The 15,583-nt window shown below is 39.9% G+C and overlaps 1 protein-coding gene across 3 annotated transcripts in view; it reads left to right on the top strand.

Moving 5' to 3' along the window:
- Window positions 1-2,550: 2,550 nt before the first annotated feature.
- The window catches only part of LOC133556801 (uncharacterized), a 34,293-nt gene continuing 21,260 nt past the window's right edge, over window positions 2,551-15,583 (top strand). Inside the window, exons 1-4 of one of the 3 annotated variants that reach the window (XM_061907080.1) lie at window positions 2,551-2,790; window positions 9,610-9,766; window positions 9,850-9,965; window positions 13,927-14,023. In XM_061907080.1, the coding sequence (XP_061763064.1) occupies window positions 2,566-2,790; window positions 9,610-9,766; window positions 9,850-9,965; window positions 13,927-14,023 (595 nt within the window). In that variant the 5' untranslated portion in view covers window positions 2,551-2,565. The other 2 variants (XM_061907082.1, XM_061907081.1) reach the window with 2 other exon arrangements.

The following is a 15,583-nucleotide window of genomic DNA, read 5'->3' as shown; positions in this document are numbered from 1 at the left end:
TGGTAATCACAGTGTTAAGAATATCGTTCAAAATATAAAACATTCTCATGCATTTTAATCCATCCATCCGGTTTCTACCGCACCTGTTCAAGAAGTCGCATTAATGGTAAGAAGTATTTTATTTATTGTTGTTTAGCTTCAGAATAACAACGTTATTAAAAACAACAAGAGACTTATTATACTCCGGTCTTACTTAAAAATGCACGCATTTAGTTGTATTCAGTCTTAAAAAAATATTATATGGCTCTCACGGAAATACTTTTAAAAATATTTAGCTTGTATGGCTCTCTCAGCCAAAAAGGTTCCCGACCCCTGCGCTAGAAAATGGATGGATGGATGAAGAATGCATCATAATCAGTGGTGGCTGGTGAAGTGAATTACATTTATATAGCGCTTTTCTCTAGTGACTCAAAGCGCTTTACATAGTGAAACCCAATATCTAAGTTACATTTAAACCAGTGTGGGTGGCACTGAGAGCAAGTGGGTAAAGTGTCTTGCCCAAGGACACAACGGCAGTGACTAGGATGGCGGAAGCGGGAATCGAACCTGCAACCCTCAAGTTGCTGGCACGGCCATTCTACCAACCGAGCTATGCCGCCCCCTGGTGAGTTTTGTTTGAGGTGGGGCTGAAAGTTTGTAAACCAAACCCGTGTAAGGGGGGGTCATCCTCCCCCAGAAGATTTCTTTGTGATTTTCACATACAAATGAAGTATTCTAGTGCATTCTGACAAAATAATGAAGACAAAATCGAACATTTCATAGGTTTGCAGAGAACTATATACAACAGGGGTCACCAACACGGTGCCCGCGGGCACCAGGTTGCCCGTAAGGACCAGATGAGTCGCCCGCTGGCCTGTTCTAAAAATAGCTCAAATAGCAGCACTTACCAGTGAGCCGCCTTTATTTTTGAAATTGTATTTATTTACTAGCAAGCTGGTCTCGCTTTGCTCGACATTTTTAAATCTAAGAGAGACAAAACTTAAATAGAATTTGAAAATCCAAGAAAATATTTTAAAGACTTGGTCTTTACTTGTTTAAATAAATTCATTTATTTTTTTACTTTGCTTCTTATAACTTACAGAAAGACAATTTTGGAGAAAAAATACAACCGTAAAAATTATTTTAGGATTTTTAAACACTTATAGCTTTTTACCTTTTAAATTCCTTCCTCTTCTTTACTGACAATTTAAATCAATGTTCAAGTATTTTTTTATTATTGTAAAGAATAATAAATACATTTTAATTTAATTCTTCATTTTAGCTTCCTTTTTTTCGACGAAGAATATTCGTGAAATATTTCTTCAAACTTATTATGATTAAAATTTAAAAAAAAATATTCTGGCAAATCTAGAAAATCTGTAGAATCAAATTTAAATCGTATTTCAAAGTGGATTTTAAATTCTAAAGTTAACCATAATCAGGAAAAATGACTAATGCTTTTTTTAATTTTTTTTTAAAAATATTCGAATTAGCTGGTTTTTCTCTTCATTTTTTTAAATTTAATTTTGAATTTTAAAAAGTCGAAATCGAAGATAAACTATGTTTCATAATTTAATTTTCATTTTTTTTGTTTTTTCTCCTCTTTTAAACTGTTCAATTAAGTGTTTTTTTCATCATTTATTCTTTAAAAAAAACTTTCGTAAAAGGAAAAAAAATGTACGACGGAAATACCCTTTTTATATATATATATATATATATATATATATATATATATATATATATATATATATATATATATATATATATATATATATATATATATTAAAGGTACCGTATTTCCTTGAATTGCCGCAGTTATATAGTATGCGCCTGCCTTGAATTACCGCCGGGTAAAACTCGTGACGTCACGAGTGACACTACTACTGTCATCATTTTCAAAATGGAGAGGCAGATTTCAATACCGATAATTTGAAATCGCAAAGAGGGAAGAAGATTAAGAGCTATTCAGTAGGATTTAAGGTCCGAGCATACATCACACTCACATTTTTACTGCATGCCTTTGGTAAGTGCAAGAGTGAGAAGAGGTTTTAAAATAATTAGCGCATGCTTACTTTTACCGCATGCCTTTGGTAAGCGCCGGAGTGAGAAGAGGTTTTAAAATAATTAGCGCATGCTTACTCTTACCGCATGCCTTTGGTAAGCGCCGGAGTGCGAAGAGGTTTTAAAATAATTAGCACATGCTTACTTTTACCGCATGCCTTTGGTAAGCGCCGGAGTGCGAAGAGGTTTTAAAATAATTAGCACATGCTTACTTTTACCGCATGCCTTTGGTAAGCGCCGGAGTGCGAAGAGGTTTTAAAATAATTAGCGCATGCTTACTTTTACTGCATGCCTTTGGTAAGCACAGGAGTGAGAAGAGGTTTTAAATCAATTAGCGCCCCGGTGGCAATTCAAGGAAATATGGTAAATTGAGCAAATTGGCTGTTTTTGGCAATTTATTTAAGTGTGTATCAAACTGGTAGCCCTTCGCATTAATCAGTACCCAAGAAGTAGCTCTTATTGGTTTCAAAAATGTTGGTGACCCCTGCTGTAGGCTGCCCGTCGGCTCCTCATCCCCACTTCAAGATGGCGGCCCAATTTCTCGCGTCACAGCAGACAATGCTGCGTGTACTTATAACATATCTTGGGTTGGAAGGGACAGGTGGTTTGGACCACGTGGTATATTCTCGCATTCTTATTGGACAAGAAACAAGTGGTTTAGGCCACGTGGTATATCCTCGCATTCTCATTGGACAATCCAATGTTGAAGCAGTTCCCGCTCCTTTGAAAAAATGGACGCACCACTACCCAGTGAGTCTGTAATGAACATACAACTGTAATGGACATAATAAGTGAGTCTGTAATGAACATAAAACTGTAATGGACGTCAGACGTGTCGGCCATGAGCCTGACGAAGGTCGTCACGTTTTACAAGCACGGGAGACTTTTGTTTTTTTGAAGTGTTGTAAGCGTTTGAAACAAACGTTTGTCGCGGAAGGATGCGGGCACGCGCAGACGTCGGTGCTGTGATCGTAGTTTCAGTCGTGCGTTTAGTATTTATGTTGTTGTTTACAGTAAAAAAGTGGTTGGTTTTGCGGGTTAAAACATTTTAATACTATTATATTGGGGGTGTTTTTTAATTAAACAATGGCCGTTACTGTCAGCCTAAAGGGTGAGTACGAACTGTCGCCTTTCTACCATAACCTAGTCACTAGAATAGCAACTGTTTCTCTTTTTTTGAATTCAACCATTAATGTAGAAAATGGAATGATTGTTTTTTGTTCTGAATGCTTTTAGTTTACGTAGTACAGTCAATTTGCGTGTTTTTTTCCATCCTACTCATAGAACGTGCCGTGTCTTTGAACGCACCTGCCGAGGTTACGTGAACCTCTCAAATGGAACCACGTGATTGTCCTTCACGTAATGCAGGGGTTTCCAAAGTGTGGCCCGCGGGCCAATTTGCGGCCTGCAGCTAATTGTTTCATTCTGGAAATGCTATTGCAAAAATAAAAAAAAGGACATTAAAAATATTGGAATGAGGTGAAATCTAACGAGAACAAGTTGCAATGTTGACAGAAAGCTGCCATGCGGGCTGTTTTTTTTTTCTTTTGTCTTTATTTTACCATGTAAAAAACATATTTTGAAAAACTTATTGGGGTGTTACCATTTAGTGGTCAATTGTACGGAATATGTACTGATGGCGACTTGTCCAGGGTGTACCCCGCCTTCCGCCCGATTGTTGCTGAGATAGGCGCCAGCGCCCCCCGCGACCCCAAAAGGGAATAAGCGGTAGAAAATGGATGGATGGATGTACTGAACTGTGCAATCTACTAATTACAAGTTTCAATCAATCAATTATTTAATTTTTATTTTTTTTGCCATTGCACGAAACAAAAAATAATGACAAAAAAAATCCATGTTATAATGAAATATTTTGAAAGCTCCAATTAGTTGAAAAATGTCACTTTAAAATGTTTTATGTGGTAAATATTGCATATGTTGTGCAGTTGCCATATAAAAACAACATTTTCTTTGACAAAAGAGCATAAAACAAGCAAAATAATAGTTAAAACGTCAAAATCGACAGATATATCTGAAGTTGATCTCGTAATTTAAGTGTTGAAAGTTTAATAAAAAAAAACTAATAAAATATATCACTTTCTGAGTGGGGCACCTTTGGAATACCAAATATATTCAATGGTATTTTGTTTACTTTAGGGCTCTAATGACTAAATACTGCATATTTCAGTTTTACTATTAAAAAAACAAAGATGTTTTTGCCAGAAAAGCATAAAACTTTTTTATTTATTTTTTAGTAGATATAGAGATTTACTGTAAGCTTTAAATAAAAATTAATAATAAAAATTTGACTTATTTTTAACATTTTATTAACTGAGACCCTTAATGGTCCTTGGGACTCCTAAAGGTAAATTAAAGGTTTGAAAATGAAAAATATCAAAATGGCCCCCGCATGCTTTAGTTTTTCCGTGTGCGGCCCTCAGTGGAAAAAGTTTGGACACCCCTGATGTAATGCATAAGTCTAAACACGCGGCTCGCGGGCCAATTGCGGCCTGCGAGACGTTATTTTGTGGCCCCCACCTTAATATGAAAGTTTAATGTTAGTCCGGCCCGCGAGTTTTATATGAATGGCGCTTGACGGCGTTGTGTTATTTGGGTCCAAAATGGCTCTTTTTAACGTTCTGGGTTGCCTGCTCCTGCATCAGTGGAAAAGCGGCAAATGAGTGAAAGCGACAGAAACGTTGGCTGGCTGTCTGGCTGCAGTCACACCGCAACACCTGTCCGTCAGTAATAACAGTCCCCGATAACCTAGACCAATTAAAACCGTTATTAGTGTTTTTTATTGTTTAATTTGCACTGCCTCACACTATGAACACAGCATATATTCCTATATGAGGCCGTCACTTTTCTGCGCTCGCTGTTCCAGTAATTTTCCGGCTATTATCCCGCCGTGTTGCTGTCGGGAGGAAAAGCGGAACGACACACATAGTCCGGCCCGCGAGTTTTATATGAATGGCGCTTGACGCCGTTGTGTTATTTGGGTTCAAAATGGCTCTTTTAACGTTCTGGGTTGCCTACCCCTGCATCAGTGGAAAAGCGGCAAATGAGTGAAAGCGACAGAAACGTTGGCTGGCTGTCTGGCTGCAGTCACACCGCGACACCTGTCCGTCAGTAATAACAGTCCCCGATAACCTAGACCAATTAAAACCGTTATTAGTTTTTTTTTATTGTTCAATTTGCACTGCCTCACACGATGAACACAGCATATATTTCTATATGAGGCCGTCACTTTTTTGCGCTCGCTGTTCCAGTAATTTCCCGGCTATCATCCCGCCGTGTTGCTGTAGGGAGGAAAAGCGGAACGACACACATAGTCCGGCCCCCGAGTTTTATATGAATGGCGCTTGACGGCGTTGTGTTATTTGGGTCCAAAATAGCTATTTTTAACGTTCTGGGTTGCCTACCCCTGCATCAGTGGAAAAGCGGCAAATGAGTGAAAGCGACAGAAACGTTGGCTGGCTGCAGTCACACCGCGACACCTGTCCGTCAGTAATAACAGTCCCCGATAACCTAGAGCAATTAAAACCGTTATTAGTTTTTTTTATTGTTTAATTTGCACTGCCTCACACGATGAACACAGCATATATTTCTATATGAGGCCGTCACTTTTCTGCGCTCGCTGTCCCAGTAATTTCCCGGCTATTATCCCGCCGTGTTGCTGTCGGGAGGAAAAGCGGAACGACACACATTGCGGAAATAACATTATTCTCCGTGCGTCGGCTCAATACAAATATATTCCACAACCCCAAACATGTCTTTTTTTAAAGCCCACAGTTAAGAGAAAGGTTTGTGACAATTCCAGGAAAAGTGGGAGATGCAATATTTCTTTGTTGAGCACAGGGGAAACCCCGACGTATCTTATTTGCACAGAGAAAGTTGCGGTGCACAATGAATACAATTTGAAACGTCATTATACAACCAGACATGCTGAGGAGTATGCAACATTTGAGGCCTGCAGCTCAAGTTGTGTTGGCCCACCACAGTAAAATAAAATATAAGAAAAAAAAAAGATATAGTGTTGTACCTGAACCAATTTTTTGCTACCCGTACCGAAATTATTTCGATACTTTTCGGTACTTTTCTAAATAAAGGCGACCACAAAAAATGGCATTATTGGCTTTACTTTAACAAAAAACCTTAGGGTACCTTAAAGGCCTTCTGAAACCCACTACTACCCCTGATAGTTTATATATCAATGATGAAATAATAACATTACAACATGCCAATACGGCGTTTTTAGTTTACTAAACTGCAATTTTAAATTTCCCGGGAGTTTCGTCTTGAAAACGTCGTGTAATGATGACGTGTACGCAAGACGTCACGGGTTTTTAGGAAGTATGAGCGCTGCGCGCACACACACAGCTAAAAGTCGTCTGCTTTAACGGCATAATTACAGTTTTTTTGGACATCTGTGTTGCTGAATCTTTTGCAATTTGTTCAATTAATTATAGGGGGCTTCACGGTGGAAGAGGGGTTAGTGCGTCTGCCTCACAATACGAAGGTCCTGCAGTCCTGGGTTCAATTCCAGGCTCGGGATCTTTCTGTGTGGAGTTTGCATGTTCTCCCCGTGAAAGCGTGGGTTCCCTCCGGGTACTCCGGCTTCCTCCCACTTCCAAAGACATGCACCTGGGGATAGGTTGATTGGCAACACTAAAATTGGCCCCAGTCTGTGAATGTGAGTGTGAATGTTGTCTATCTGTGTTGGCCCTGCGATGAGGTGGCGACTTGTCCAGGGTGTACCCCGCCTTCCGCCCGATTGTAGCTGAGATAGGCGCTAGCGCCCCCCGTGACCCCAAAAGGGAATAAGCGGTAGAAAATGGATGGGATGGATATTGGAGAAGTCACAGTAGAAAGATGGAGTTGGGAAGCTTTAGCCTTTAGCCACACAAACACACGGTGATTCCTTGTTTAAAATTCCTGGAGGTGAAACTTTCACTATGGATCAGAGCGCGGTCAAGCGAACATGGATCCCAACCACTTGTCAACCGGCAGGTTTCGGTGAGAAAATTGTGGTAAAAAGTCGCCTCTTACTGGAGAAAAGCTGAGCTTGTGCCGTCCATAGCTGCCGTGACTCCCCTGAGACATTGGCGTCAACACACCCGTGGCGACACCCTTCCGACTATCAGGTACTATTTAACTCACTGAAACACTAGCAACACAATAGAAATATAAGGGATTTCCCAGAATTATCCTAGTAAATGTGTCTAAAAACACCGGAATCTGTCCTAATTTTTTAATATTTTTTTTAAAGTCCGTCGCTATCAATATCCTCAAACACGAATCTTTCATCCTCGCTCAAATTAATGGGGAAATTGTAGCTGAGCTTGTGTCGTCCATAGCTGCCGTCGACTCCCCTGAGACACTGCGCGTCAACACACCCGTGGAGACACCCTTCCGACTATCAGGTACTATTTAACTCACTAAAACTAGTAACACAATAGAAAGATAAGGGAATTCCCAGAATTATCCTAGTAAATGTCTCTAAAAACATCGGAATCTGTCCTAATTTTAAAAAAAAAATTTTATAGTCCGTCGCTATCAATATCCTCAAACACGAATCTTACATCCTCGCTCAAATTAATGGGGAAATTGTCGTTTTCTCGGTCCGAATAGCACTTTTTGTTGGAGGCTCCCATTAAAAACAATGTGAATATGTGACGTCATCGTCTGCGACTTCCGGTAGAGGCGGGGCTTTTCTCCAGTTGCGAACTTTATCGTGGATGTTCTCTACTAAATCCTTTCAGCAAAAATATGGCAATATCGCGAAATGATCAAGAATGACGCATAGAATGGACCTGCTATCCCCGTTTGAATAAGAAAATCTAATTTGTATACTCTAGCCTTTAAATAGACTCCCTTTTTAGACCAGTTGATCTGCCGTTTCTTTTCTTTTTCTCCTATGTCCCACTCTCTCTTGTGGAGGGGGTCCGGTCCGATCCGGTGGCCATGTACTGCTCGCCTGTGTATCGGCTGGGGACATCTCTGCGCTGCTGATCCGCCTCCGCTTGGGATGGTTTCCTGCTGGCTCCGCTGTGAACGGGACTCTCGCTGCTGTGTCGGATCCGCTTTGGACTGGACTCTCGCGACTGTGTTGGATCCATTGTGGATTGAACTTTCACAGTATCATGTTAGACCCGCTCGACATCCATTGCTTTACTCCTCTCCAAGGTTCTCATAGTCATCATTGTCACCGACGTCCCACTGGGTGGGAGTTTTCCTTGCTCTTATGTGGGCCTACCGAAGATGTCGTAGTGGTTTGTGTTGTGGTTTGTGCAGCCCTTTGAGACATTAGTGATTTAGGGCTATATAAGTAAACATTGATTGATTGATTGAAATAAGAAAATCTCATTTTAGTAGGCCTTTAAGATGATCAAAATGCGGCTGCTAGACTTTTGACAAGAACAAGAAAGTTTGATCACATTACGCCTGTACTGGCTCACCTGCACTGGCTTCCTGTGCACTTAAGATGTGACTTTAAGGTTTTACTACTTACGTATAAAATACTACACGGTCTAGCTCCAGCCTATCTTGCCGATTGTATTGTACCATATGTCCCGGCAAGAAATCTGCGTTCAAAAGACTCCGGCTTATTAGTGATTCCTAGAGCCCAAAAAAAGTCTGCGGGCTATAGAGCGTTTTCCGTTCGGGCTCCAGTACTCTGGAATGCCCTCCCGGTAACAGTTTGAGATGCTACCTCAGTAGAAGCATTTAAGTCTCACCTTAAAACTCATCTGTATACTCTAGCCTTTAAATAGACCTCCTTTTTAGACCAGTTGATCTGCCGCTTCTTTTCTTTCTCCTATGTCCCCCCCTCCCTTGTGGAGGGGGTCCGGTCCGATGACCATGGATGAAGTACTGGCTGTCCAGAGTCGAGACCCAGGATGGACCGCTCGTCGGGACCCAGGATGGACCGCTCGCCTGTATCGGTTGGGGACATCTCTACGCTGCTGATCCGCCTCCGCTTGAGATGGTTTCCTGTGGACGGGACTCTCGCTGCTGTCTTGGATCCGCTTGAACTGAACTCTCGCGGCTGTGTTGGAGCCACTATGGATTGAACTTTCACAGTATCATGTTAGACCCGCTCGACATCCTTTGCTTTCGGTCCCCTAGAGGGGGGGGGGGTTGCCCACATCTGAGGTCCTCTCCAAGGTTTCTCATAGTCAGCATTGTCACTGGCGTCCCACTGGATGTGAATTCTCCCTGCCCACTGGGTGTGAGTTTTCCTTGCCCTTTTGTGGGTTCTTCCGAGGATGTTGTAGTCGTAATGATTTGTGCAGTCCTTTGAGACATTTGTGATTTGGGGCTATATAAATAAACATTGATTGATTGATTGATTGATCTATGCAACATTTTTCCCAAAGAACCACCATTACATGTTATGTAGACCACAAGGAAGTGTTTTAAATTAAAAATAACAATATTATGACTCCTTTAATGCGTTCTATAATTCGGCGCAACTTATATATTGATTGAAAATAGACCATTCATCGGCAGTGCGCCTTATGGTCCGGAAAATACGGTAATCATGTTTATTTTGATGTGATATTTCAGATGTCCACTGATGTCAAGGAGACAGACCAGACGGACACAATGTTGCTGTCTTCAGAAGAGGACTCTGCTCCTGTTTTAAGGAATAGTTCTGCCCCTCTCGATTTTCTCACGCCTTCTGATTTGGACATTTCCTTGCAAAGTTTTACCCCAAACAAAGGTGAGCATTTGGGTACAATAATCAAGTTAACAGGGAAAAAAGTAATCGCATTTAACAAAGCATTTCTCTGTATTTTGCCCCAGAAAAGTCCGGTCTTACTCGGATAAAGATCAAAAGAAGGTCAAGCGTCAGCTCGCTGGAGTCCTGCGACATTCCACAACAGAAAATGAAGACTCTATTAAGCTGTCAAAGTCCAGAGGTGAGACATGTATCCAGACGCAGCTCGACAGTTTATTGTAGTCCAGGGTTAGGGAACCTATGGCTCTAGAGCCAGATGTGGCTCTTTTGATGACTGCATGTGGCTCTCAGATAAATCTTAGCTGACATTGCTTAACACGATAAGTAATGAATAATTCCGCTGGTAATCACGATGTTAAAAATAACGTTCAAAATATAAAACATTCTAATGCATTTTAATCCATCCATCCGTTTTTACTGCATCTGTCCAAGAAATAACAATGTTATTAAAAAGAATTAGACTTATTATATTCTAAAAATGTTGGTTTTACTTAAAAAATGCACACATTTAGTTGTATTCAGTGTTAAAAAATATAATATGGCTCCCACGGGAATACATTTTTAAAATATTTGGCTTTCATGGCTCTCTCAGCCAAAAAGGTTCTTGACCCATTAACACGATAAGTAATGAATAATTCCGCTGGTAATCACCATGTTAAAAATAACGTTGAAAATATAAAACATTCTCATGCATTTTAATCCATCCATCCGTTTTTACCCCACCTGTTCAAGAAATAACAATGTTATTAAGAATAATTACTCATTTTACTATAAAAAAGTTGGTTTTACTTAAAAAAATGCACACATTTAGTTGTATTCAGTGTTAAAAAATATAATATGGCTCCCACGGGAATACATTTTTAAAATATTTGGCTTTCATGGCTCTCTCAGTCAAAAAGGTTCTTGACCCATTAACACGATAAGTAATGAATAATTCGGCTGGTAATCACGATGTTAAAAATAACGTTCAAAATATAAAATATTCTCATGCATTTTAATCCATCCATCCGTTTTTACCGCACCTGTTCAAGAAATAACAATGTTATTAAAAATAATTACTAATTTTACTCTAAAAATGTTGGTTTTACTGTAAAAAAATGCACACATTTAGTTGTATTCAGTGTTAAAAAATATGATATGGCTCCCACGGGAATACATTTTTAAAATATTTGGCTTTCATGGCTCTCTCAGTCAAAAAGGTTCTTGACCCATTAACACGATAAGTAATGAATAATTCCTCTGGTAATCACGATGTTAAAAATAACGTTGAAAATATAAAACATTCTCATGCATTTTAATCCATCCATCCGTTTTTACCCCACCTGTTCAAGAAATAACAATATTATTAAGAATAATTACTCATTTTACTCTAAAAATGTTGGTTTTACTTTAAAAAATGCACACATTTAGTTGTATTCAGTGTTAAAAAATATGATATGGCTCTTCACGGAAATACATTTTTAAAATATTTGGCTTTCACGGCTCTCTCAGTCAAAAAGGTTCTTGACCCATTAACACGATAAGTAATGAATAATTCGGCTGTAATCACGATGTTAAAAATAACGTTGAAAATATAAAATATTTTCATGCATTTTAATCCATCCATCCGTTTTTACCGCACCTGTTCAAGAAATAAAATTTTATTAAAAATAATTACTCATTTTACTCTAAAAATGTTGGTTTTACTTAAAAAAAATGCACACATTTAGTTGTATTCAGTGTTAAAAAATATAATATGGCTTCCACGGGAATACATTTTTAAAATATTTGGCTTTCATGGCTCTCTCAGCCAAAAAGGTTCTTGAACCATTAACACGATAAGTAATGAATAATTCGGCTGTAATCACGATGTTAAAAATAACGTTCAAAATATAAAACATTCTCATGCATTTTAATCCATCCATCCGTTTTTACCGCACCTGTTCAAGAAATAACAATGTTATTAAAAATAATTACTCATTTTACTATAAAAATGTTGGTTTTACTTTAAAAATTGCACACATTTAGTTGTATTCAGTGTTAAATAATATAATATGGCTCTTCACGGAAATACATTTTTAAAATATTTGGCTTTCATGGCTCTCTCAGCCAAAAAGGTTCCCGACCCCTGTTGTAGTCCATCAATGATTATTGCTGTAGCCATCAACCACAGTGGCAGGACGGCGAGAATGCTAATAGACATTTGGTATCATTTTGATACGGAGCTAATACAAGACCAGCATTGATTTTGCATTTAATTTGTTGAGCAAGATTATAGTATAACACGGACAAAGCTACGAACTATGGGAGACCGGGCTTTCTGCTCCGCTGCTCCCAGTCTGTGTAACGCTCTCCCTGACCACCTGAGGGCACGTCAGACTGTGGATGCTTTTAAAAAAAGGCTTAAAAACCCATCTTTTAAAAAAAGCCTTTTTATAGAAATGCATGCTGGTTCTAGCTATTGGGGTGTTTCTAGTTTTCTATTTCATTTATTTTTATGATACTTTTATTATTATTATTATTATTATTATTACAATTTTTTTTTTTTTTTTTTTTTTTTTTTTTTTTTACACTGTGGCACTTTGAGGTTGTTTGCTCAACCTAAAGTGTTTTTTTACAAATAAAACCTCTTATTATATTATTATTATTAACACAGGATAAATACATTATCAACAAACTACTGTTTATTAAACCATTTCAATTCAATTTACAAACCCCAAAACCACTGAAGTTGCCACGTCGTGTAAATCATAAATAAAAACTGAATAAAATGGTTTGCAAATCCTTTTGAACTTATATTCAATTTGAATGGACTGCAAAGACAATATACTTAATGTTCAAATAGGTAAACTTTAATTTTTGAAAATATTAGCTCATCATGAAAATATTACCTCATCATGAAAAGCACATTTAATAAAAAAACATTATTATGGTCTTACCGTTACTTATAAATGAGGTCCATGCACAGCTCCTTCTGATCAAAAGCATCGATAACTTGTTTATAGAAGTCTTCCTTATCTTTCTTCAGTTTTAAAAGTCCCTCTGTCTCGATGGAGATCTTCTTTTATTACTTCCTGCTTCGATTGAAAGTCCAGTTTAGAAAAACTTTTATTTTTGATATGTTATCCTCCATGTTAAAAGTGCAAGCGAGAGGAAAACAAACAATCGCTGCTCACTCTTGCTGCTTGTTGTCACTTCTTCTGCACCCGAGTAGTCGCAAGAAGGATAACTAGCGCCCTCTACCACCAGGAGGCGGGAGTCATTTAATAACTCATATTTGACACACGCAGCTACGGTATATTAATAAAACATAGCTGCTTACTGTTCTTCTTAGCAAATTCAATAGCTTGGACCTTAAATCCTACTGAATAGCTCTTAATCTTCTTCCCTTTATGCGATTTCAAATGATTGAAATCAGCCTCCTCCATTTTGAAAATGATGACAGGTGAAGTGTCACTCGTGACGTGACGAGTTTGACCCGGTGGAAATTCTAGGCATATGCTAATTATTTGGCGAAACGAGTTTGACTCGGCAGTAATTCAAGGCAGGTGCATACTATATACCCGGCGGCAATTCAAGGAAAAACGGTAGACAGAGAGACAAAAACAACAGCAAACACAACAACAACAATAGAGCAACATCAGCAAATAGGATATGTACAAATATAATGGTAAAAGTGATAACAAAGAAGCAGTTAGCAAAATAAATAAATAATACAGAAATGACAGTGAGCGTTACTACACTACAAATGGAGCAATACAAATACCAATAGAAATAGCACTATTGATAATGATCAATACCAATAATTTACCTCTATTATCAACAATACAGTTGTTCAAATGCAACAATACATATTTGTTTATCTTTGTTTTCAATTACAGTATGTGTGTTTATCCTAAACATTCCTGTTACTTACACACCGGCATTTTTTAAGTCTGATGAATCTATGCTTAATCATCAGACTTAAAAAGGTCAAACCCTGTTTTTATGTGTTAAATGAACATTTCACGATGAAGTGTATTACTCCTGACTTGTGCACTTAAGTGACTTTCGTCTTTTAAGCGACGTATCTTGAGTCATTTAAAAAGTAATTTGTCAAAACATTCAGCTGAGGACGTTTGTCTGTGCTTTTCAATCTGAACTCTCCTTCCACTGCATTCCAGGGTTTGATGGATGTGGAGGAGAGTAAGGGCTGTGAGCCGATGCCAAGGCAAGACGATAACAATGGAAGACGTATCGCCGCAATAGATTATTTGTCTGGTAAGTCAGCGCCTCGATATTTAAAGTTTCATTTGTCAACAGTCAGTTTATAGGTTTAAAAAGTTAATTAATGACGTGGAAAAAATCAGATGATGTTTATTGGGGTCTCTCCTTTGTTTTATTCAAATATTTGATTCATCCTTCCTTCTGGGGTTTTTTTGTTTTGTTTTTTCAGCCATAAAGGTTATTCCTGTGAATCATGTAAATAATCAAAGGGTATTTATTTGGGAGATTGGTGTTGTGTGGCAGACCGGGGTGGTGGTTCCTCTCTTTAAGAAGGGGAACCGGAGGGTGTGTTCCAACTATCGTGGGATCACACTCCTCAGCCTTCCCGGTAAGGTTTATTCAGGTGTACTGGAGAGGAGGCTACGCCGGGTAGTCCAACCTCGGATTCAGGAGGAGCAGTGTGGTTTTTGTCCTGGTCGTGGAACTGTGGACCAGCTCAAGGGTCCTTGAAGGTGCATGGGAGTTTGCCCAACCAGTCTACATGTGCTTTGTGGACTTGGAGAAGGCATTCGACTGTGTCTCTCGGGAAGTCCTGTGGGGAGTGCTCAGAGAGTATGGGGTATCGGACTGTCTTATTGTGGCAGTCTGCTCTCTGTATGATCAGTGTCAGAGCTTGGTCCGCATTGGTAAGTCGGACACGTTTCCAGTGAGGGTTGGACTCCGCCAAGGCTGCCTTTTGTCACCCATTCTGTTCATAACTTTTATGGACAGAATTTCCAGCCGCAGTCAAGGCGTTGAGGGGATCTGGTTTGGTGGTTGCAGGATTAGGTCTCTCCTTTTTGCAGATGATGTGGTCCTGATGGCTTCATCTGGCCAGGATCTTCAGCTGTCACTGGATCGGTTCGCAGCCGAGTGTGAAGCAAGTGGGATGAGAATCAGCACCTCCAAGTAGAGTCCATGGTTCTCGCCCGGAAAAGGGTGGAGTGCCATCTCCGGGTTAGGGAGGAGACCCTGCCCCAAGTGGAGGAGTTCAAGTACCTCAGAGTCTTGTTCACGAATGAGGGAAGAGAGGATCGTGAGATCGACAGGTGGATCGGTGCGGTGTTTTCAGTAATGCGGACGCTGTATCCATCCGTTGTGGTGAAGAAGGAGCTGAGCCGGAAGGCAAAGCTCTCAATTTACCGGTCGATCCACGTTCCCATCCTCACCTATAGTCATGAGCTTTAGGTCATGACCGAAAGGACAAGATCACGGGTACAAGCGGCCGAAATGAGTTTGGTCTCTCCCTTAGAGATAGGGTAAGAAGCTCTGCCATCCGGGAGGAGCTCAAAGTAAAGCCGCTGCTCCTCCACATCGAGAGGAGCCAGATGAGGTGGTTCGGGCATCTGGTCAGGATGGCACACGAACGCATCCCTGGGAGGTAGTTCGGGCACGTCCGACCGGTAGGAGGCCACGGGGAAGACCAAGGACACGTTGGGAAGACTATGTTTCCCGGCTGGCCTGGGAAGGCCTCGGGATTCCCTGGGAAGAGCTAGACGAAGTGGCTGGCGAGAGGAGAATCTGGGCTTCCCTGCTTAGGCTGCTGCCCCCGCGACCCGACCTCGGATAAGCGGA

This window comes from Nerophis ophidion, linkage group LG07, assembly GCF_033978795.1.
Source record: "Nerophis ophidion isolate RoL-2023_Sa linkage group LG07, RoL_Noph_v1.0, whole genome shotgun sequence".
Taxonomy (NCBI): Eukaryota; Metazoa; Chordata; class Actinopteri; order Syngnathiformes; family Syngnathidae; genus Nerophis; species Nerophis ophidion.
Note: the sequence above shows the minus strand (reverse complement) of the source record. Positions and strands in the feature narration are given on the sequence as shown.